The following is a 23,981-nucleotide window of genomic DNA, read 5'->3' as shown; positions in this document are numbered from 1 at the left end:
CGTCACCGGCCATGGGCGATTATTATTAATACAGGTGACCAGGGTGGGGAGGCGATGATTAATATCAAATCAATCGGCGGGTATAAAAGTCCCATTATTTGGGGCTATAAATCAAAGCGGCTGGCATATTGATTGTTATCCATCCTGCTGAAAGCTTCTTGCTATGCACCACGGGAGCAACAGTTATTGCAGCCGGCCCCTTATCACGCACTATCGCCTCCTTTTATCACGGCGCTAGTGCCAGGTGCGCCACTCAGCCAGGAGGGAGAGATTTCTCTGTGGCTCTCTCTCCCCCTCTCTCTCCCCCTCCCTCTCGGCTGCCTTGTTTTCTCATCTCCCCCCCCCCAACCCCCACCAGGGGCTTTTGAAGAGAGCTTCGATATCTGATGAAACCCCCTCCTCTCTCTTTCCTTCTGCAGACCAGCTGGGTGGGTCAAAGTCTGCCACTGAGCAAGACCCTTGGCCTTTCAAAAGCCTCTCCCCCAGCCCCCAGCCCCCAACCCCATGCCCAAACATCCACCCACTTCCACCGCTGGACAAAGGATAAATAAGGCATGCATGCTTTCTGCATGCAATGCATATGATTCCCACGGTCCAGCTGCGTGCATGCATGTCCACATCCGTAGGAGAGGGATGGCTGTGGACCTTTGACGGATCAAAAGTCTGAGAGATAACCACGATTAGGAGTCTGACTGTCTTGAAATGCAGAGTGGGGGGGAGGGGGAACAGATAGTTTCAGAGGTCGTTGTCCTGCTGCCGAGTGGGTCAAGAAACCCGTAGAGGTAGTCCTCAGCTTACGACCACAATTGAGCCCGAAATTACTGCTAAGCGAAACAGTTGTTAAGTGAGTTTTGCCCAATTTTTACGATCTTTCTTGCCAGAATTGTTAAGTGAATCCGGCCAGTTGTTAAGTTAATAACACGGCTGTTAAATGAATCTGGTTTCCCCGTTGACTTTGTTTGAGAGAAGGTCGCAAAAGGGGATCACGTGACCCCCGGGACATTGCGACCATCATAAATACAGGACAATTGCCAAAGCGTCCAAATTTTGATCAAGTGACCCTGGGGATGCTAGAATGGCTGTAAGTGTCTAAAATGGTCCTAAGGTCCCTTTTAAGTGCCGTTGCAACTTCGGCCACTGTTGTAAGCCGAGGACTTCAGCTCTAGTTTTGCTTGAACCAGTTTCCAGCGGCTGTCTACGCCAACCCTGAAGGACGCTAGGCATCCTCATCCAGCCATGCATGGGGAAAGCCACGCTGGAGCGAACCTTCCCCCCTCGAAGGCAGTTTGGCCCAGCCAGATCCTGCCAGCCTTGAGTGAGGTCAGCCCTGCTCCTTCCGGGCAACTTTCTCCCTCGTCTAAGCCCAGCCGGAAGTCCCACCGGCAGCAGAAGGTCTCTTCTGCCCGTAGGAGAGGAAAAGCGCCTCTCTCGTTTTTGCCTTTGGCAAAGGGAAATTTTGAGAAAGAAAAAAAAAAGGGGGGGGGAGGAAAGTACGAGGTCAGCGCTCGCCCAGCCGTCTTTCCAAGAGGAGCCACGAAAAAGGCAAGTTCTTCATTAGAGAAGGGCAGGTATTGATTGTAATTTGAGCCAGAGCCAAGGACTGGCGAGCCCGAGACTCCTGTGCCGCCAATGCTTGGCAGCCGTTGGCAGCCATTCCCCCCTCCCCCCACCCCCTGGCAAGGAGTTCACGAAACTCAGGATCTCAAGGGCTGCTCCTCTACCCGGAGAAGTGACCGTCCCTCTCGTCAGAACGGGGGGCTCCCGCCTGGACTTCTCCATCGGAGCCTTTCCAGGGAAAACACCTTGTGCATCCAAAATATATTGGGGGGGGGGGGAGGGGGAGATGACAGATGTAGAAGAGCAATTCGGTAACCCTCAACTTACAGCTCTTGTTCGTTTAGTGACCGTTCAAAGTTACAACGGCACTGAAAAAAGGGATTTATGGCCACTTTTCACACTTATGACCGTTGCAGCATCCCCAGGATCACGTGATCAAAATTCAGAGGCTTGGCAACTGGCATGTACTTATGACAGTTGGACGCGATTCCCTTTTGCGGCCTTCTGACAAGCAAAGTCAATGGGGAAGCCAGATTCACTGAACAACTGTTGCAAGCACCGTCGTAAAATGGACCAAACTCACTTCACAGCTGTCTCACTTAGCAATGAAAATTCTGGCCTCAATTGTGGTCGTAAGTTGAGGACTATCTGTATTCAAGGGTGCTCCTGGGCATGAGTAAACTGTCGCCCCCTCCCTCCCTCCCTCCCTCCCTCCCCCCCCACCACTGGGCAAGCAAATCAAGGCACTCACGCTCGCTACATGGGGAGCCGGCAGAGTCGCCTTCCAGGGAGCCTTCATGATCCGAAGCGCTTCCTTCCTTCTCGGAGAGGCAGTCGTCTTCCAGAAGGCCACCAGTTCCTTCTTCCATCTCACCCAAGGCGCCTGCAGGAGCAACGGAAAGACCGGAGTTAGGTTAGGTGCCCATCCCGCCTCTTTCAAAACCCAGCAGGGCTGACCGAGGAATTCTGGGAGTTGAAGTCCACAGGGCTTAAAGTTGCACCCCTGATCTAGAGGTAGCATTGCAAGACCCCTACATTATCTTGGCATCATACCTATACTGATGGGGTATCATCAGCACAATAGTGCCAAAATATAGGACCTAGAGGTACAGCCTAAATCCATGTCAAAAGGGAATGGAGGCACACAAGTTGTGGTCATGGCACTAGAAGACTTGATTAAAAATATTACTCAAGAGACAGGGAGAATTATGGCCAAACATACATGCTACTGAGAGGTTCTGTTTCTTTGCGGATTCTTTGCTTCTGATATAGCCAGGAAGACTGACCCCCTACTCTTTGTAACTGGGGCTGCAAGGGCAAGATGAGGAAGCCACATAGGGCTTCACAATGATCCCAAGGCCAGGATGCTGTTGAAGAAGGCCTCCAGATAGACCTCATGATGGACCAGGCTTCATCATTCAGGAGAAGGCTCACATGCCTGATCTAGAACCTTAAAGGACTGGAATTTATAATCAGAAGAAATACATTTTTCAATCCTCCACAGTTCTGTAGACAACATCAGAACCTCAGGAGGCCACAATTCCAAGGATATGGAACATTGATCTTCTCAAGCTTTTCTAGCATCCCAACCAAGACCGTCTCTGCTCTGAAGACTCCAAAGCCAGCTATGCTAGCAATTATTGTTAGATTGAGCCACCTTCATTGCGGAGGTGCTGGTCCAGGGGCCGTGGGGGTCTCTGACCTCTGGCTCCCTCTATCTGCCCCTCTATCCCAGGGGAAGGGGAGAGGGCAAGAGAAGAATTAGGGAAGGACCGAGAGGGTTAACTTTATCAGAACCAGGAGCGTGAAGGCGTGAAAGAAAAAATTAGCCTAACGAATTTACAGTGAGAGAAACGATTTGTTAGCGAGCGATTGTTTCTGAATATTATCAGAGCTTTTTTAATTGTGCTGGAACAGAAATTAGTAGCATTAGAATAAATTGCCTTTTCTTCTCTGGCAAGCTCTTTATTCACGCTCATTGTTGTCTGCTTTGTATAGATTATGGGCCTTTTGTTCTCGCAGAGTAAATATACATGCCTGAAGTCTCGGAGAGTGGTTGAGGTCTGGAAAAATGCATGGGGGTTCTCTCCGCTTCTGGGAGGGGGGAGCTTTGTTTTCCTTGGGGGGGCCCAAGGGGCAGGACAGGGTGCAGGACCATTTCAAGAAAGAGGACGGGCTGATTAGAAGTGGAGCAGAACATCTCCTCTGCCATCTTCTCTGCCCAACATGGAAACCCCTGTTTGGTGTAACTTACAGTGTTCAACCTCACTTTGATTTTGGAAAAGAGGTTTATTGCTCTTTTGGCCATGAAGGAAGCCTAGGAAATACCATACAAACACTTGGGACGCAGAAACATTCAGCAAAAGGTCCAGAGGTTGCCCAAGGGGTGGATGGAGAGTGCCCCCAAAAGCTTCCCATCAAGTCCAGGGGTTGATATCTCCATTTACTTAAACTGGGGTGTCACCACTTCTATTCTAGTCTGGGGCTGGACCTGCCCATCGCCTTCTGCCAGGATACAGTTAGAGATCTGTGATTTATGGCTGAGCCTGATAAGTTAACTCCACCAACTGTGGCTTATCCAAAAAACCACAACTTCACACAATGCGTAACCCCTTTGAGGCTTATGAGTTATAATTTATGACTTTAAAACTGCCACTAGCTACATAATCGGGGGAATCTCTTGGTGGAACCTGGGCTTCTGGCTCAACCAAGAACCCAGGAAGGTTGGCAGAACCCACCTAAAACATCTGCAACTCTTTTTCTTGGGGAAAAACCCAAAGCTATTATTCCGGAGGCCCCCTCTGCGTTCATCTGCACCCAGAGACTTTGCCCCACCCCACCCCAAAAACCCTCCCGGCTTCCCTGGACTGAGCTGGGCTCTTCTTTTGGAAGACAGGAGGGAGAAAGGAGGCGAGAGAAAAAGGGAAGAGTGTGGAAGAGGTGCAAGGGAGGAAGGAGGGAGGGAGCCGAGTTGGGCATCATGTCTGCGGGATTGCTTGGAGCCTTAGAGGAGTTATCACTTCACGCAGACTCCCTCCGTCAGCCTGATCTGTCTATTCTTCATTAAGCAAATACGCTGAAATGGAAATGAAAACATAATAGCTATTTGATTTTGGGCGAGATATTTTGCATATTGGCTCACTGCTGATAGTGGAATTTCATCAACTCCCTTTTTTCATGCTTTAAAACTGAATTACTAAAGGCTGGCTTTGGGGAGGGGGGAAGGGGAAGGGGTGCCTGAGACACACTCACTTCCCAGATCCTCCCACTCAGACAATTAAACTGGGGTTCCTTCCCTTCCCCCCACCTTCTCCTCTCTCTCTCTCTCTCTCTCTCTCTCTCTCTCTCTCTTTTAAAAAATGCAGCCATTGTAAAGGGAGAATTGGGGCAAATCTGAGATGATGGGGCCACGTTACCCCAGCAGATGCTCACCGGCTTTCTGCCCCTTCCAAGAACTCTGTGGGGAGGGGGAGGAGTGGGAATATGTCCATGTACAGAGAGAGAGAGAAAGAGAGAGAGAGAAGGCCAGCATTTGCAAAATCCCCAAATGAATGTGCTCTGGGGTAGGAGGTCTACCCTGGATGATGAAGAATATGTCTGCTGTGTATTTGCAAACCCCTGGGAGTTTATTTCCTGGGCATGAGAGGCGGGTCCCCCAAGCTATTAGGATGAATCCGACCGATCTGGGACAAGGCCGTTCCCTTGCACTTCTGGTCAGAACAGCTGGACCCACCACCTGGCCAACTCTGGCTGATCCCAGCAGTTAATCAGGGTCAAACCTGGCTAGTTCTTGGAAGAGAATTAGAAAGCCACTTTTGCAAAAAAATTTCCAGACCCTCCAGAAGATTTTGCGTGCTACCTCTTGTGGGGCAGAGTTGGTGTTCTCTGAGCTTGCTGCTTTACTTGCAGACATTTCATTACCAAAGTAGGTAAAGACATCAGTGGTACCTATTCTTTATCATCATCTCCCTTGTTGAAGGGGATGGAATTCAGTGATGGAGAGCAGACTGTTTGGGGACAGAACAACAAACTCTACTCACTTACTGACATTGGCCTTCCTTGTGCCACATCTGATTCCTCACCTCTGTGCCCCCTGCCCTGTTTTACAGCCAATTCTCCTATTGAAAGGAAAATATCATTGCTGGGAGTGGGGCTGCGACACCCACTCCCCACACATCCATCCTCTGGTCATCTCTGTCTGTTCTTGTCAGTGATCCCTCCAGTCTGACTCAGTTTGGATGAGAAAGTAAAACTTTTCTCCCCTTTTAGCCAAAATTGAGAATTCAGCTTATTTAGCTTCTTCGAATCTTGTTGGCTGAGTCAAACACAACCTAAGGAAGCTATCCCTAATATGTAGCAAAAACTTTAGAATTCGGAGGATTCCAGAGTTATGGAAAATCTGGTTTTCCAGGGCAGGAAACAAGCAAGATGAGACTAATTACATAAATTCAGGAAGTGAGATAGACACACTGCACATCAGGAGGCTCTCCCAAACACCTCCTCATCTGGAAACACAAAGAAATACATTTTGCCGAGAATCCTACACACCTTTTTCTTTCCTTTCTGACTTCCAGGCAAGGTTTTACTCTTGGTTCATACACCTGTCCTCCCGTAAAGAGAAACAAGGCTCTCCCCGCTTCCGAAGACCTGGCAAGTCAGCCCAGCCTTCCTTCCAGCTCATTTCTCAACCTTCACAAAGGCCAGTTCGAATCCCCGATTCCCCCTTTTTGTCCAAAAGGTACCGCCAACCGAGTGTGTGGCAGGCTAAAGAAAGGTGGCTTGTCAATCCAAGGCAGCCAAGATAATTCCCTTGGAAAACCGCCCTGCCGAGGACTTGCATTTATATTCATATTTAGCTCCTCAGCTCCTAATGCAAGGAAATTGCTGGCTTCTGGGTGGCTCCACTGTGGGACAAGTGTGAGATTAAAAAAGGCCTTGTGGGAGTGGGGAGGAAAGGGGCTTTATTGGGATTTGGGTGCATCCTGTATGGTAAACCTCGGTTTTGTCTTCTTTTAAAATGAGGGGGTTAAAGAGAAACCAGGTTTTGTCCAGGAGGACATGGGCACCTGTGCCAATATTTCCTTTCCCTCCTTTTCACAAATGAAAGAACAATCAAAGACTCCCTTCAGCTCAAGGTGCCAACTGAAATCGAACTATGGGTCTAAGGCAGCTCCTTTTCTCTCCTATAAACACAGCCAGGCACCTTATTTAAAATACCATACAGCTCTTCCGCCAAGGACAGCATTCCAGAAACCTGTTCTGTTCCAGACGTGTGGGACTACACACCCCAACATCCTGTGCCTGCAGCTGAAAAGGATTCCACTTCCCACCCCGTTCTTCCTTTCCTAGGCCTTCAGGTGCACAACCTCCCTAAAGTGCCCCTCCCACCTCAGTGGGCCCTTCCGAAGCATCTCTCTCCACCTAGCAGGAGGCAGGAGTTGGCGCCAAGTCCTTCCTCTCTACAAAACCATCAAGGGCTGCCCCACAAAGGGTGGGAGGCGGGAGACCAGATCACTGATGATGTTACCTGGTTAAGTAACGACGAACGAACGTAATGAAAACCACCAAGCTCAGAGAGCACCAGGGACCCCCCAGTTCAACTCCGAGTTACAAATATTCCCTGCTATTGGCATGAAACTTCTCGTTCAGGAAGTTGGGAGGAGGTAGACAGACATTCAGCCCAAGTATTAGGAGTTTAATTAGTCAATCATTTCATTCACACCAAACTTCTTCTCTTGTCGCCTGAACAATAAGCCTTTCTTGATCTTTCTCATTTATCCAGTAAATTTTTTAAAAAAAAATCTGGAGAGAGAGGGAGGGGGGAGGATTTTTTCCAGGCTGCCAAGAGAGAGACCCTGACAGTCCCAAACCAAGCCTGCAGACAAGAACTCGCTGATAAGACAGGGTGATAAGAACTAGAAAATAGCAACAGATTCAAACTTTCCCACCAGCTTGGAGATCGGGGAGGCAGCCACTCCATGCCAAAGCTGACAACTCCCCTTCCCCCTCCCTTTCCCTCTGCGTATCCATCAAGGGGGTAAGACTGGGGGGGAGGGGGGATATGTCTCTGGGACTGCAGAGCACCTGTCTTTTTGTGGGGTGAGAAATGCCTTTGGCTTTGCAAAACTTTTGCAAAGTCCTCTGGTGGGAAACATTAGGCTGAAGGATCTGCTCGATCTGCGCGAAGGCTTCGCCCTGAAAACCAGCTTCCCTCTGGAAGGGAACGTGGAGATCACAAACAGAGCTGGGCTGCGATAGCGGAGATACACCCTCCCATAAGAGATAAAGCCAAGTCTCGGGGAGAAGGCTTGCTCCCAGCCGTTATCCGAGGTCATTCCCACCAGACAAAGATTCTTCAGTTGATGGGATGGCTTAGCGGACTTTAAATCAGTGTTTCTCAACCTTGGGAACTTTAAGATGAGCAGGTTTCTCCTCCTAGGATTCTGCTGGCTGGAGAATTCTGGGAGTTGAAGTCCACACATCTTAAAGTTGCCAAGAAATCTTGCTTTAGAGATGGATGGGAAAAGAGACAAGGGATTGGGGGACCTCTCGTCCTCCCTCCATCAGAGTTGCCTTAATAATCCATTCACATCACCCCAAGCCAGAGCTGCTCTTCGTAATTATTACTCCATCCAATTAACAAACAGAAAAACGGGCAATTTGTAGCATAGAAATACAGGTTTGAAGTTCAGTCTTGCAACTTCGGAGAGGGCACTCCTTCCCGAGACTAAGACAAGGACAAAACAGGAGATGGGTTGGCTACTACCAATACAACTTTGTAAGATGGTGAGCTAGAGCACAGGTCTCCAACCTTGGCAACTTTAAGACTTGTGGACTTCAACTCCCAGAATTCAACTCAGCAAAGCTGGCTGAGGAATTCTGGGAGTTGAAGTCCACAAGTCTTAAAGTTGCCAAGGTTGGAGACCCCTGAGCTAGAGACATGACCCACGACCATCACTGAGTCTTCGGCTGAGGTTTTTCCTGAAAAACATCAGGTCTCTGACCTTGCGGGCCATCATCTCAATGTCAGAATTCCCCCACATGACCCATATTATCTTACAGTGGCTTAACATGAAATGAAAGAGGGAGATGGAACACATTCTCCCTTGTTCTGTAATAGATAAGCTTTAATCTGCCTCTGTCCTGAGGTGTGGTTGTTGCATAAACAGTACGAGGGGAGATCTTCCCTGCTGGGATAAGAAGTTTAGCAAATTCTTCGGAGCAGAATTTCTTCTGGGCCGTACAACCGCAGCCCAGAAGTTTGGGTTCGACATGCAGAAAACCAGTCAATCAGAGAGATGGGCCACCGGATGTATCTTCTTGTTCTGGAGACATTAATCCATTTTCTTTTTGTTTTCGGAAATGGGAGGGAGCTTCCAAATGATCAAGTCCCCCCCAATCCTAAAAAGAAGTATAGTCCTAGATGGCTTAAATTTTGCCGGATAGATTACTTGACTTGTAGAGAGTGCTGAAAGGAATTGCAAGTTTACAGCAAGTCTTCTCAACATGATCTGTAGCTCCTAGCTTTCTCAGAATAAATTGTGAGTGCTTCGGCTGATAGTGCCTTCACTTATGCTTAGTCTTCAGGCAAGTGTCACTACCAAACAATCCAGGAATGTTTAAGGAGTATTTCTCAAAACTGATTTAAGGCAGTGTTCCTCAACCTTGGCCACCTTACTATGTGTGGATGTCAACTCCCAGAATTTCCAAGCCAGAATTCTGGGAGTTGAAGTCCACTCATCTTAAAGTGGCCAAGATTAAAATACACTGGTTTACAGTACTATCCAAACCAGCTAAGAGTTATAAAACAATCTCTGGATTGTCCTTCTGAACTGTAAAAGGAAGGACAAGAAGCCACTTCAGAAGAAAGCTACACAATGGATGGTCTTTCTGAGATTCTAGTATTGAGCAGATACCTGCTTAACAGAAGATCAATTCTCAGTATATCAAGGCAGGGTGCAAAAATCTGGCCCCTTCTAGGAGACTAGATGGACCAAGTTCTCCCACCTGAGCAGGTGCATTGAGAGTTTTCTATCTTGAAACTAAATCAATTTATTAAATTAGTGTTAGCATGGGGGTTGGGAGACAGTGGGCTGCACACACTAGCATACTACCTGTTCATAGCAAAGAGATAACACAAGTCTTTGTATGAAAAGAGATGAGTTGTTCAACGGCAGCTGCAAAGTGGAAGATGCACCATGAGTGGGACGCTGGTGTTCCACGTTTGACCGAAAACTGTTCAGTTCACAAAACACCATGACACGCCATTGGGTTCTCAGACTCAAAGCCTCTTTCATCAAGAGGTCGTCCATGATTCCACAGGCTGCTCCTTTGCTGGATGAGGCCTCCTGTCACAGCAGCAGCCCAGGACCAATCAATTTAGTGCTGACAACGTGCCTATCTGTGTCAAAGATGGGTAAATGAACAGACAGCTAGGGAGACCACCAAAGGGATGTTGGGTAGATAATAAAAGCTCTCGGCCAGACACACAGCTCTGATAAGAGGCCACAGGATGCCAACTTTGTTAAGGATCAGAAATCTACTGCCCACAGTGGGTTTTCCCTTCCCTCTGGAGGCAGCGAGACTGTTATGGCTGGGGGGTGAAGAGCAAGACACATTTCTCACCCTTAATATAGCCTTTCTCAAGGGGGGGAGGGGAGGTCACCCTGGCTAGGAATCCCAGGAGTCACTCAGAAGCGGGATGAGAAATTAGGACTCCACAATGAAACGGGTTAGCGATAGGTTCTTGTCAACTCAAAGTATCCTCTTGACCTAATGCACAATGGATTTGCACAATTCAGACTTGCCCCCATTTCTAACACTAAGCCCACCTCCTAGGTGCCAGCAGGAGGAGATGCCTGACGTTTTAGAAAGTTCACCGCAGATGGGGTGAATTTTAGATGATGATGAGTCTGAGCAGTAAGACCACACCTGGAATATGGCATCCAGTTTTGGTCACCACATTACCAAAAAGATGTTGAGACCTTGGAAAAAGTGCAAAGAAAAGCAACTGAGATGATTAAAGGCCTGGAGACTAAAGAGATTAAAGGCCATGAAGAACGGTTGCAGGATTTGGGGATGGCCAGTCTAGCGAAAAGAAGGACTAGGGGTGACATGAGAACAGTGTTCTAGTATTTGCCATAAAGAGGAGGGGGTTGTCCTGTTCTCCAAAGCCCCTGAAGGCAGGACAAGAAGCAACAGATGGAAACTAATCAAGGAGCGAAGCAACATGGATCTAAGGAGAAACTTCCTGACAGTGAGGACAATTAATCAGCGGAACAACGTGCCTCCAGATGTTGTGGGTGCTCCATCACTGGAGGTTTTTAAGAAGAGACCGGACAGTCATTTGTCTGAAGTGGGACAGGGTCTCTTGCTTGAGCAGGGGGTTGGATTAGAAGACCTCCAAGGTCCCTTCCAGCTCTATTCTGATTCTAAATTCCAACATGAAGGAGTTCTGGGCATCTAAATATCTTTACATATACCAAAATATATTCCCTGGAGGAGGAGGAAGTGCCCAGTTTCAGCTTGGTCAATGTATACTAGGAAGAAGGGTCCCGTCCTTCCTGTTCTTCCCAACTCTCTCCATTTTGGCTACCAGAAGCCAATTTGATGGGACAGCCGTGATCCTTCTGCAGAACCCAAGCTTCTTCCTTTGAGGATATCCCCACTAGGTAGGTAGTCCTAAACCTACAACTATTCAAATAGCCTCATATTTTTTGGAGCATTTAGATTTTGCAGTGAAGCGAAGTAAAATGGAGAAAAACATGAAAGCCAAAAGGAGGGTTCAGAACCTCCTGGGGGACAATGATGGAGGTGGGAATGAAATACCACCACTCCGCCCCATCCAATCATGATCACACCAGCATTGGGACCCAGCATCTTGGCTTGTTCTGAGTCCTCCTGTTCCTCTCCAAACTCTTGAAAATGTCTCTGGAGATAAATGCTCCTATCAGTCTGGTGCGAGCAACTGATAATACATGGATGACGCCCATCCCAGAAGCCAAGGAGATTGTTCCTCTGTCTTGACATCTACGCATTTTCCTCAGTCCTCTGCCATGCTCGGAGACGATAAAGTGGCGCTGCCTTCCTATGTGGGTCCCCGAGGCAGAGGGACAGACACTCTCTTCCGTGCAGACCCAGAAATCAAGAGTGCCACAAATGGAAGGGAGGAGGTTTGCTCTGCAACGTCTGTGACTTTCGCTGCTCTCCCCTTCACGGGTCCCGTGTTTGGTGTCATCTCGGAAGGGCTTCATGTCCCAAACCCTGGGGAGCAGCTGCTTTTTCCATAACTGACAGCATAGTTTTTTCCCCCCTAACGGGAATATTTCCATCCATCTTTTTTTGGGACCAGATGGCCTGGTTCCCACGACCCACTTAAATGGATCACTTCGGAGGTTAATGCATTTTGGGAACATCAAAAAGAAAAGAAAACAATGCAAATTGAGGCTAACTAATCCTCGTGGGGTGGGGGGGGTGGCCTTTCGCCCCAGCCCAGCCCAGTGTGTTGTGTTGTGGGATTGCCAAAACGGAGGAGTCAAGAACTAGAGAAAATGAGCAGCTGAAAAAGCAAAGCTCTCTATTCTCAAACTCCTGCCCAGCTGCCTGGAACCCACCTCCTCAACATCGACTGGTTGTGGGGACCAAGTCATACCTGCTGTGACCTGCTAGGGAGGCCAATGGCAAAGGGGATGAGGTCATGGAGCCTTGCCAGTAGGCGCAAAGATTCACGGGATGCCAGACTCTTCTAGGAGAAAGAGGGTGGGGACTCAAAGAGATCCCCAAATGACTCAGTTAATGACTGGGAGAGCTAAACCTGGTTAGTTAGTGGTCGGCTGGATTCAGGGTACCAGGGATGTTGGCTTATATTTGTAATTAATAAATTGCAACCTAATAAACCATCTGCTTCTTGAAGAAAAGCCATTCCATCCCCAAACATGTGATTGGAGAATTTCTTCCCATGATCTATAAATCTGGCTACAAGTTCTGATGGTTACCTAATCGCATGGAGGTTAAATCAAATTCAGGGAGGACACATCCCTTCGTGGTTCCCCCAGACAACAGCATCACTTCCTAAGCACAAAAGAATCAACTATCACTAGATCCCAGTCAGATCATGGTGCCATAGAACCCTTATCTTCTTTTCACCAAACAGAAACCAAAAAGCTAATTCTTACTCTTCCGCTCTTCCAAGTCCACCTTCAAATCATTCATACTCTGAGGTGAAGGGAGGGAATGTTGAATGCTGGCAAGGCTTGGCTTGCCTGAAAGTTCAAATGAGTGAATATGTAAAACATTTGCACTTTTACACGTGTTATTCAAAGGAGCACCATTTTTTCCTTACCAAGTGAAGAAGAGCCCGTGGATGTCTGTGAAAGGTACGATCATGGCTCAAGCATCGTGTCAACTGATCTGAATTAGGGAATGGGTGTCATCTGAATGAAGAGGCCATGATGAAGAGGAGGTCACTGGCTGACCTTTTTCCAGACTCTGAAACAGGGACACTCAACCACTTTTAAGATGGGTGGACTTCAACTCCCAGAATTCTCCAGCCAGCACAGATTAATTGTTCTTACTATCAGAAATTTCTCCTTATTTCTAGGTTGGGTCTCCCCTTGATTAGTTTCCACCCGTTGCTTCTTGTCCTGCCTTCAGGTGCTTTGGAGAATAGGTTGACCCCCTCTTCTTTGTGGCAGCCCCTCAGATATTGGAAGACTGCTATCATGTCACTCCTGGTCCTTCTCTTCGTTAGACTAGACATACTTTCTTCTCTCTACCTCTATGCCAACGAACTCCCACTCCTCTTTTCACATCCTCCCCACAGACACGCTGCGCTCGGCTCCTTCCCCCAAAAATGGCCACGCTGAGACCTTCTGGGATGCTTTCCAAAGTTGGGAAGAAGACACAGGCTTGTGATGGACAACCTTCCGGCTGAAGTCTCCAAGAAAGGAGCCGGGAACCCAGGAAAAACTCCCGTCCTGTCCCGAGAGCCGCCTGGACAAGATGGTGCCCAAAGGTCAGGAGAAGATCTGAACTTCTGGCTGGGCCACCTCTGCAGCCTCCCTCCCACCCCTGGCCTGCCCCAAAGCTCTGGGGAGAGGAAAGAGACGGGGTGGGGAGCACCGGCTGAGAAAAAGCAGCTCCCCTCCTGCTATCAGGAGATTGGTTTCAGACAGAGCTCTTCCCTCTGCCAAGTCCATATCCTATCGGCGACGGGTGCAGTTACTTAACATTCATCACGGATTGAACTCTGTAACGTTATCAGTGCTGAGTGTGGCGCCATCTCAGGGGCCGGCCATTCTCGGCTCTCAGATAGGACCGATAAACCACTGATAGATTACAAAAGATTGTTTCACTTCAGGGGACACGATTACTAATACTAATAGTGCAAGAGAGAGAGAGAGAGAGAGAGAAGGCTTGCATGGTATTACGCTGTTGCTGCCGAGCTGGGAAGGGCGAGAAGCAAAGAGCAGGAATAATAAGAAAGAAAATAGCAGGCCAATAGCGAGGAAGTGATTTTATGTTGCAGATGGGGCCCCGATAAGGCCCTGATAGATTTTTAAGGGAGGAAAAGAGTCTAATAGAGCTATCTGCGGCTCTCTGGCACATCAGATGGATAGGAAGCGACTTTTAATGCAAAGCTGGGGGGTGGGGAAGGGGGAGCTGGGGAGGCTGAGATTCGGGGAGGAAGCAAAGAAGCCAGAAAGAAAAGGGAGAAGAGAGATTCACCCTGCAGTCCTTCCCCTTTGAACCCATCCTGCAAACCTCAAATTATTGATATTTTTTACCCCCAAGCCTAGGGAAAGATTGCATTCAAATTCAGCAACGTATCGTCAACGCCATCTGAAAGACCTGCCTCTGGTTATCTCAAAATTCAAAATAACAGTTTCCCCATCTCCCCCCCTCGTCCTTCTACACCAATTCCACAAATGCCGTGGAAACTGATGGGCCGGCCAATTCTGGGGCCGCCGTGTGAAGCCAATGCTCAGTGCGTACAACTCTGGAGAAAAGGCTCAAGTAGTTACGAAGCCCTAAAGATCATCTGGGGGTTTTGTTGAAATCTTGGCCTTCCAGATCAGAAGGGAAAGGCACATCTTGCAGAACTATCTGCTCAGGAAGTTCTCAAGCCAGGCCGAGGTGCCAAGAGGAGCACAGTAGCTAACCCAAACCTCATAGGTTTGATCCTATGTTGAGTCTAATGGACCAGTAGGACATGAGAAACCATCTCAGTGGGAGGCTTCAGTTGCCCAACGGCTACCACTGAAGCAAAGCAGGGTTGGTGAGGGAGAGCTTACTCAGATGCCAAGAATGCTCACTCTTGCAAATTCCTGCAGCTAGCCCGTCCTTCTCCGGAAGCGTGGGTCAGGGAACTGTCTTCCCTTCTGGAGCAGGCATTCTGCCAACGGTCTCAGCACAAAACCCTTTTCCAGGACATGATGGTGCTTGGTGAACCTGATGGGGGTTCCCAGATAAGTGCTGTGCAAATCCAGAAGAAGATGAGAAGAGAAAGGGGAGCAACTCCAAACTCTTGGCCGTCATTTAGTGGCGATCCAGATTTTTCCAGACCTGATTTGGCATCCTGAATTCTGGCACCCAGTTCACCCTAGCTGGGAACATGGGGTTCTCGCCTCTCTTTCCCACACACGTTTTTGCACCACAACAGAAGTTGTGACCTCACAAAACTTGGCAGGGGTCTGTCCTGAGAGGTTGGCCCTCTCCAGCTATTTCTTCTTCTCTGGCTCCCTCCCTTGGAGGGCCAACTGGGCAAAATGGATCAATCATTTTAACCTCTTCTTAACCTCGCACCAATCCTGGAATAACACAAGTGCCCAGGTCCCACAGGTGCTTTTCCAAAAAGAACTGAAGAAGCTTCTTGCATGAGAAGCGAAACGTTTTCAAACGTTGCCTTTTGGGGGAAAACAAAGGGGGACAACCATGACCTCGATGATTGAGAATCTCCACAGACACTAGTACCCAGGGACTGCACACACACACACACACTCACACACACACTCCCAGAGAAGTTGTTGAATTCAACTTGATTCTATATCCACAACTGGTGTCCGACATGTGTGCTGGGACATCTTCCAAGACGTTGAGAGCTGCAAACCCCCAAGGAAGATCCTGAAAGTTCAGAGGTGGCACGTGCCACCTTTCTATTTATTTATTAAATTTATATGCCACCCATTCCCTGTTGCAGCGACTCTGGGCGGCAAATGAGCTTCAGTGGAGAAGAATCTGATGGCACCGACTCTCACAGAGATGAATCTTTAGGGCCCCATAATGGATAGAGATGTCTCTGGGGCTTAAAAAGGTTTCTGTGTGCATCACGTTTCTCCTTTCCCATCCCTTGTTTCCAAAAATAATGGGGTGCCTTGTCTAAATACAGGAGACACTTGGCTTTTAAAAGCCCCAAACATGCACATCCTATTGCTTTCATGCTACCCATCTGAGGCGCCTATGAAAAATTAGGGGGGGGAGGAAACCCCAACATTTGTGCATTCCTCAAATAAACTATAAAAAGAAACTCCTGGCTACAATGATGTTGTGAGACTGCAACACAAGACTTGCTACTCCTAATGTATTCATTTGTGGTCCTTTACTCCAGATCTTACTCCCCAACCCCAAAAACATGGATCTTTTGTCCACATTAAGAGAGGGTTCCCCCCCCGCTTCCTTTCCCATGGTGTGTCTGTGTGCATGTATGTGTGTGTCTGTGTGTGTGTGATGTGCCTTGTTCCCAGAGTTGTTTTGACTTCATTTGCAAAGAGAAAGGAGGGGGGGGGGTTTAAGAAAAAAAAATAATGTACAATTTTAATTTAATGGTAACATTTTATCACCAGTTCCATGAATTATCAAGGCACCAGGGTTTGTGTGTTTTCTGTTCTTGGCATTTTGGTGGAGCGAGATAAGGGTAAAAAACAACAGAGCTGCTCAGAGAGTGAAAAAAAAGAGAGAGATAGATAACAAAGATATCAACTCCTACACAAAACAGCCCTGGACTTATCTCTGCTTTTTATCGCAGTTCCTTTAAAATAAGAGCGGAGGGGGGAGAGAAGGAACAGCCCGGCTGGAATGGGGCAGCGGGTTGGAAATGAACTTTATCCTGTTCCTTCTTTAGTTAGAAAATTTAGCGGGGAGAGCATGGCAGACGGGAGGGCCTGCTTGCAAAGGTCAGCTGGCTTAATACGTCCAGCCTTTACTTTGTTGTAAGATGAAATAAAACCTGCGACCCCTCAAAGGGATTATTTATGGGTTGCAAAGACATGCAGCCCTCCTGCGTGGGGAAGCCAAGGGTGGAGTGGCAGGTTGCCTTTACAACGCATCGTATGCCAAAGACTGGCTGAAAGGCACAAAAAAACCTGGTTATCTTTAGGGCAGGTCTTCGCCATCTTGGTCCCTGGAGGACAGGTAGACTTCAACTCCCAGAATCCTCCAGCCAGCCACTGGAAGTCCACCCATTTTTCAGTGGTCAAGATGGGCAATCCTGGCTCTGAAGAAACATTGCAACACATTGGCTGCAAATGGATTCTCTCCCATCTCCTTGAGCGGCTCTAGGACCAAGGAATTGCTCCCCCCCTCCTCTGCCCAGCCACTCTTTCCCTCCTCAAAAATCAGAATGCCCCAGAAGTGAAAACCTTCCCAATTTCTTGGGAGGAAGACTGGGACACGCAGCATGGAACTGTGGCTTTCTTTGTTGACATATTAATAATCCGTGCTCAGCAACGGATATTTAGAGGACTCTCTAGGCAAGCCCAGAGGTACCCTTGCCTTACCCAGGTGCTGCAAGCATTCAAAATGAAAATCTGGAGACCTTCTCCAAGCAGCCAAGACCTACCCATCTCGGGGGCTTCTAAACAGGCAGGGAATAGAATAGAATAGAATTTTTTATTGGCCAATGATTGGACACACAAGGAATTTGTCTTGGTGCATACGCTCTCGGTGTACATAAAAGAAAAGATACGTTCGTGAAGAATCATAAGGTACAACACTTAATGATAGTCGTAGGGTACAAATAAGCAATCAGGAACAATATCAATATAAATTGTAAGGATACAAGCAACAAAATTACAGTCATACAGTCATAAGTGGAAAGAGATGGGTGGTGGGAACGATGAGAAGATTAATAGTAGTGGAGACTTAGTGCAGAAGACGGAAAGAGAGGGGAGGCTTGGAAGTGCCCAGGGTTGGGGGCATCTTCACCCTCTAACGTTGCATATTTGAGAGAACCTATGGGGGTTTTTTGAAAAAAAAATCTCTACCTCTGCCTCTAAAGACTGATTCCCAACCGGATAGCCTTCAGAGGTTTTCTACGCTCCAATGCATTTGTAAAGCACCAAGCGGGGTGAGGTTTCTCCTACAGCTTTAGGGCAGCTCTGAAAGATTATTGACCTCTGGCCTGCAGGAGGCCTCATCCTGCACCTGCAGGATGGACTTTCTTGGGATCCAGGCCTCTTAGCCACAGCGCCGATGCCGGATCACTGAAGGATTTGGGTCCAGGGTGCTCATTTTTGGCTTTCAGGCTGAGTTGAGCAGCCCATAAACAGTAAACAACTGCAGATTTCTCATTGGGGGGAGGAATCTCAGGTCTGATCGTGGGTTTAAAGACACTTAACCTTCCTTCCTTCGAGGAGGAGGAGGAAAACTCCCAAGCAAGAGCTGGGGAGCCCTACCAAACTATCCAAACTAGAATGCCAAGTCTATGAGTTTATGGGGAGACAAGTCTCCCTGAGTGGCTATTCGCCATTTGAGGTTTGATGTCTGGCTATGTCTCCATCATTATCGGTCAAGGATACTTCTGGGTGGAGGGGAAATGAATGCCAGGCCAGATTTGGGCAGGTTGTCCGGCATATCCCACCATATAACAGAATAACAGGATTGGAAGGGACCTTGGAGGTCTTCTAGTCCAACTTCTTGCTCGAGCAGGAGACCCTATGCCATTTCAGACAATGTTTGGAGAAAGAAGCCAGCATGGATCCATCTCCTGGGTGGGTCCTTTACTAGAAGATCTGGAAGTGCCACATGGAAGGAAGTGGGGTTTCCTTGGTCTTCCTTGGGTTGACTACCGGTGTCCAACCACAAGAGCCAACGGACGCTACACTTGTGCACTTAATGCTGCAAAACTGTGTATCTCTGAGACGCAATCCCTGCATTGCTAAACACCAACCCTTGATACACCCCCCCCACACACACACACACCCTCCCCAGCAGAAGGGCGCCCCATGTTCCCCTCCCTCTTTGTAAGGTTTGCAAAATCTTGCCAGTGTCCAGCTACGCTACATGCGCTGCTGCATGTGCAGAGCCACAAAAGAGCCAGGCCTGGTGCTGGGTGGGAACGTGGGGCAGAGCACAAGAGGAGAGAGGGGGGTAGGCAGGGAGAGCCAAGGAAGGGACTCAAGGCTCTTCCTCCCCTCCCCTTCCCCTCCCCTCCCACTCCGTCCCTACCTTCTTTTTGAAAAACATAATTTATCTGTGTATTATCAAGAAATCCAGACACTTTAATCAGTGAGCTATGAAGTCAGTATTTCCATTCTTATCTCGTGGAGGAGTGGAAATGGAGGAGATCGGCAGCTCCCAGCCGGCCGGTGGTGGGGAATGTTAATGGGGGAAGGGGCTGAGCGATTGGCTACTGAGCGCCGCTAATCTCCCCCATTATCAAAGCCTTATCAATGCACCCATCAGTGGTGCGGTAATGGGCAGTTCAACTTTCCGCATTATCATATCCGCTGAAACCGGCACGAGAGAGAGGGAGAGAGAGAGAGCGAGGAGAGAGGGGCCTCGGCTGGGGAGAGCGCCAGGGGCTCCTTCGAGCTGCCCAAGACAGACAGACAGACAGACAGAGGGGAGGGAGGAAAAGGGGGGAGAAGGGGACCAGGGCTGGGGTGCTGAGCCGGAAGGAGAGCCCGATGAGTCAAGCCAGAGGCCGGGCCAAGCAAAGGGACAGGTTCACATGGACGCTCGCTGGTTGTCTCCCTGGGCTGGGCCATTTCCTTTTCCTGCATGGCCCCAAAGCCAGAGGTCTGTTTTCTTTGGAGCGCAGGGTGGTTTGTAAAGACAAGAGAGACATCCCTGCCCAACTGGCTGGCTCTTTCAGGGGATCCAATGAAGGCCACAAACTGTTGCAGGCCCTTGGAACTGGGACCCTCCAGAGAGCAGCTGCTCTCGTTTCTCCCTAGGAACCTTTTCCCCCATTAGCCGGACACTCTTCCGTGCTGTGGTCAACTTGGTGCTATTTAACCATGGTGGACCTCAAAGGCCACGCTGGTTGAGGACCCTGCAAGATGAACATCTCCAGAACTTCAGGGCTGGAAAGCAGACTTGGGATATCTTCTTCCCCACCAACTCCTGGAGACTCCAAATAATTCAAAGAGACCGATTCAGTCCTTCCAACATCTAAACCAGGTTGGAAGAAAGATCTTGCTCAGATCTTTCAGATCTGGAGATCAACAAAGTCAAGATAATGGCTGCAACTGTCCCTCTGGAGCAGCCCTGCCCCCTTTTTGTGTGCAAGGCGCAACTCTGACTGCATGGTTGTGGCCGCCATCTTGTCTTTTGGACTGCTCCCGTCCCTGCAAGCACCCCTGACTGTGCATCTGAAGACCCCCCCCAAAGCTAATTTAAGGAAGGCAGAGTGATGGAATCCTGTTTCGCAACACGACCTCCCATCGCCTTCTGCCTGCTTTGCACATTGGGGAGATTTCAGCCGATACAATTCCTTTCCCAGAGAAGAGAGGAGAGGAGAGGGAGAGAAAGAAGAAAGGGAAAAGGAGAGGAAGAAAAGGGAGGGGAAAGAGGAGCAAAAGGGAAGGTTAGAAGGGGGGAAGAAGAGAGGAGTGGGGGAAGGGAAGGGGAAGTAGGAAAGAGAAGGAGAGGAAGAACGAAGAAAGTCGGAGGAGAAAGAGGAAGGACGAGAAGGGGAGGAGAAGAAGAATGGTTGGAGTAAAGGTAAATGCTAAAAGAGCAACCCCGAAAAAGTAAAAATGAAAAATGAAAGTTAAAAGATAAGATGAATGAAAAATGATGGATAAATGACTGTACATGTAAATGTGTTTATGAGAAATAAAAATAAAAAACTTTTTAAAAAGTACAAATAAAATAAAAATAATAATAATAAAAAACACAACTCCCTTCCCAGAAGATCCCTGGGTGAGAAGGCCGGGAAAGGACCGCCTGGGTCTCTGGGGCCCACTCCATCTTTGTCTGTTGACAGCAGTGACCCAAGTCACCAGGGCAGACTTACGCCAGTGACACCTTCACCAGCCCAGGCTGACCGCGCAGTGGTGGGACACCGCTGGATGACTCTCCCTCCCTCCCCTCCTCTTGTTTGGACACAGGAAAGACCCCCCTCTCCTCTGCACCCCCCCAGCTGATCAGGGTGCTGCCTGTGGGCACCGTTCCTTTGTCCCACCACCTTTTCCCCAGGGGGATCTCCAGGAGAGCCTGCACGACAGAGAAGGCAGGGAGAAAGCGAGCACAATCCCCACAACCACAAGGGGCCACACAAAGGAACAGCATTAATAAAAAGGAACAAGTGGCAAGCACACTGAGAATTAACCGGCTGTCCTGTGGCGTCATCTAAACATTTTTCCTATCCCTCTTTAGTAGGGAGGTCTCCTTTTTCATACAGAAAGAGTTGTTTTGCAACACACCGATTTGCTGCTGCAGTCTAACCAGGGTATTTCTCTGGAAGAAAACAATGGTTTCAAAGGAATCATCAGAGGAGACCCCAAATAAGGTGGCCCTAACATGGAGACATGGAGCTTGCAGGTGGGGTGGGTTCTAGGGCCCCACAGAACATGTTTGCCCACATAACATTTCTGCCCAGAGGGAGAAACAGCCTCCTACATCAAGTCAATCTTGGCCTGCAGAAACACCGAGAACTTTCACAGCTTCACAGCCAACCGATCGGCCTCTTTAACAAGGGAGGCTGAAGGAGGTCTTCAGATGACCAAAACCAGATCAATATTGGGAGGGAATGTCAGGAAGAAAATACACACAATTCTGCCCTTAAGCAACTCCTTCCTCTTGCTCTGAACTTGCTAGCTCCTGATTTACCGAGGAACATAAAGAAGCTGGTTTATGCCAAGTTCCATTAGCTCCCTTCTTCCAATATTTGGCTGGGCTGCAGAGTGGCAACAGGCCCAAAATTTCCCAGGGCTCTCCGGCTGCACCCCTAATTGCGACACCCTCCTTTCCACACCAGACTGACTCTTAAACCCTGATGCTGGCTGCTAATCCTAATTGCCTGCGCAGGGCATTCATTGCAGCCACTTAATTCTGCAGCGGTAACCGGCTTTTGCGTCCTGCTGATATTTCTAGACTAGCTCACCACTACTCTGCTCCCCGAGTCAAAAAACATGTTCGCACCCTCGGATAAGCCAGAGGCCTTCAACATTTTTGAGCTCCAGGTTCAGATTTGGCTTTCAAGCTGGCTGCCACCCCCCCCCACCCAAAAACCAACAGGGCGAGAAGAAACTTATTTTGACCCCTTTCTAATTGCATTCAGATGCAAAAAAGACAGTATTTTATATAATGCTGCCGGGCTTTGGGGCAGACTGTTGAGGTGCATGCAAACTTTCTCAGCTTCGTGCAACATCCTGGGTTGATTTCTAAACAAAGATTTGTTTAACTGTAGTTTAATGAATATCCCGTAACTGGCCGGATTCAGACAAGACACAGAGCCACATGCAAACCCACCACCCCCTTGCATGACGCAGTTGGAGGCAGCATCTGCAGCCTGTTCACTCACTTAGGTATCCAGTCTCACAAAAGGGATGCTTTGGGCGATGCTCACCAACGCCTGGCTTTGGCTAATTTCCAGACTTGGAAAGAGGGAGGGGAAAGAGGGAGAAAATGTGCTGGCTTTCAGAATAAGCAATCATCAGGGCAATAGTTGGAGAGATGATTAACAAATTAGAGAAAAGGCATTTCCTTCTCCGCTGGCAAATCAGAGATGTCACCAAAACCCGTTGATGTGAGAAGGGAGGAGATAACAGATATTTTGGAGAGGAGAGAGGGAGGAGGAAGAGGCAGTGGGCTTATCTGGAATGAGTCAGAAACATTCATTCCTTAACCCTATTCCAGCCAAGGTCAATTGCTGCATTCCTCTCTCCTTTTCATCCTTTCCCCAAAACACGTTGCTACAGAACAATGAAAGAGTCATCTTTGCCTTTTTTCCCTTTCTCCTCCAAATGGCCAGACTGGACAATAGCCGGGTTTCTGTCCAGCTTTGCCACACCAATGCAGAAAAGAACATTCCCGCCTCACAGCACAATGGCTGGCCTCAGGTGGAAATAGTTGCTCTGGCCTCAGGTCTATGTACTGTGGGAAGCCAGCCCTTGCGGCACTTTCAACAACTACTGTTACAACAGATTGTGGCTTAGTGGATGGGTGAATCAAGAGTCTTATGGGAAGGTCTAGTGAATCCAATTCTGAGATGTTGCAAGAAGAGCTCTGAAGTTATTCGGGTCAAGGGCTGATCAGCCCAGCTCTGGCCAACAGGAGTCACCTGGAGGTTCACCAACATGGGTGGGGAGATCCTGTCCTCTTTCCCTGAGGTCTTCCAGATCCACGGGCTGCTATTCAGGGAGGAAACACAGCCACCAAGGGCAGAAACCACGGGGACCCGATCCTCCATGCCTTTCTCCAACCCCTTTAAATAAAATCACCACTGCTTCTGAAGTTCTTCCTTTGCTCAGTCCTGAATTTCTGCACATCCAGCAGGAATGGACAACCCTGACTTGTAGCTTTATGAGTCAGAGAGAAAGATTTCCAGATCATGCATGATTTCAAGTCATGGGACTCCCTGATCTCTGTTTAGCTTCTTTAAAGGGGAGATATTTTAGTCTTTTAGTTGGATATTATCTTCACCTTGCCTTCATGGCCTCCGCTGGGCTGCAGGCAGGATCTTTTCAAGACGCTTGCCAGCATTACGGGGAATGTTGTGCTCAAGAGAGGAAACCCGTAAGAAATTGCACAGGACCAGCAACCTATAGCTATGAGGGGGCCCTTCCACTGCTCAGAGAGGAACCAAGAGAGGAGAGGATTCCCCGAGACCCAAATCAAGGCACCGATCCACAGTCATGCCAGAAGGGCCATTTCTCCCTCAAGATGAGCCCTGTTGAGCCTCTCCAAAGAGAAGGCCCAGGGGGTGGAACTGCTTGTCACCAGGAGGGCAGCTCAGTTTAGGAGGGGGCTTAAAAACCCACGCATTGGCCCAGGCCTTGAGTGCTCAGCCTGACTGTTTCCATCATCACTATTACAGATGTTTTAATACATTAAAGTAAACTACCAGCAGCCTTAAAGCTTAATAACAGAGGACAGTTGGCCTCATTGTGTCTCCTTTCCCCAAACCCTGAAAACCAACTTGCTCCAGAGGACTTCTGGTGAACCAAAGGAGGCCCAGTTCAGTTATTTTAATCCTGTTT

The 23,981-nt window shown here is 48.6% G+C and overlaps 1 protein-coding gene across 2 annotated transcripts in view; it reads right to left on the bottom strand.

The window, feature by feature from the left end:
• The window catches only part of ZFPM1 (zinc finger protein, FOG family member 1), a 69,684-nt gene that overhangs the window by 33,226 nt on the left and 12,477 nt on the right, over window positions 1-23,981 (bottom strand). For both annotated transcript variants that reach the window (XM_070952785.1, XM_070952787.1), the window contains exon 2: window positions 2,309-2,440. In XM_070952785.1, coding sequence (XP_070808886.1) covers window positions 2,309-2,440 — 132 coding nt within the window. The remainder of the gene's footprint in view (window positions 1-2,308; window positions 2,441-23,981) is intronic.

Source organism: Pituophis catenifer, unplaced genomic scaffold (assembly GCF_029215685.1).
Source record: "Pituophis catenifer annectens isolate HBS135680 unplaced genomic scaffold, rPitCat1.0.hap2 SCAF_13, whole genome shotgun sequence".
Classification (NCBI taxonomy): Eukaryota; Metazoa; Chordata; class Lepidosauria; order Squamata; family Colubridae; genus Pituophis; species Pituophis catenifer.
The sequence above is the reverse complement of the archived record's forward strand: the minus strand, read 5'-3'. Positions and strand labels throughout refer to the sequence as shown.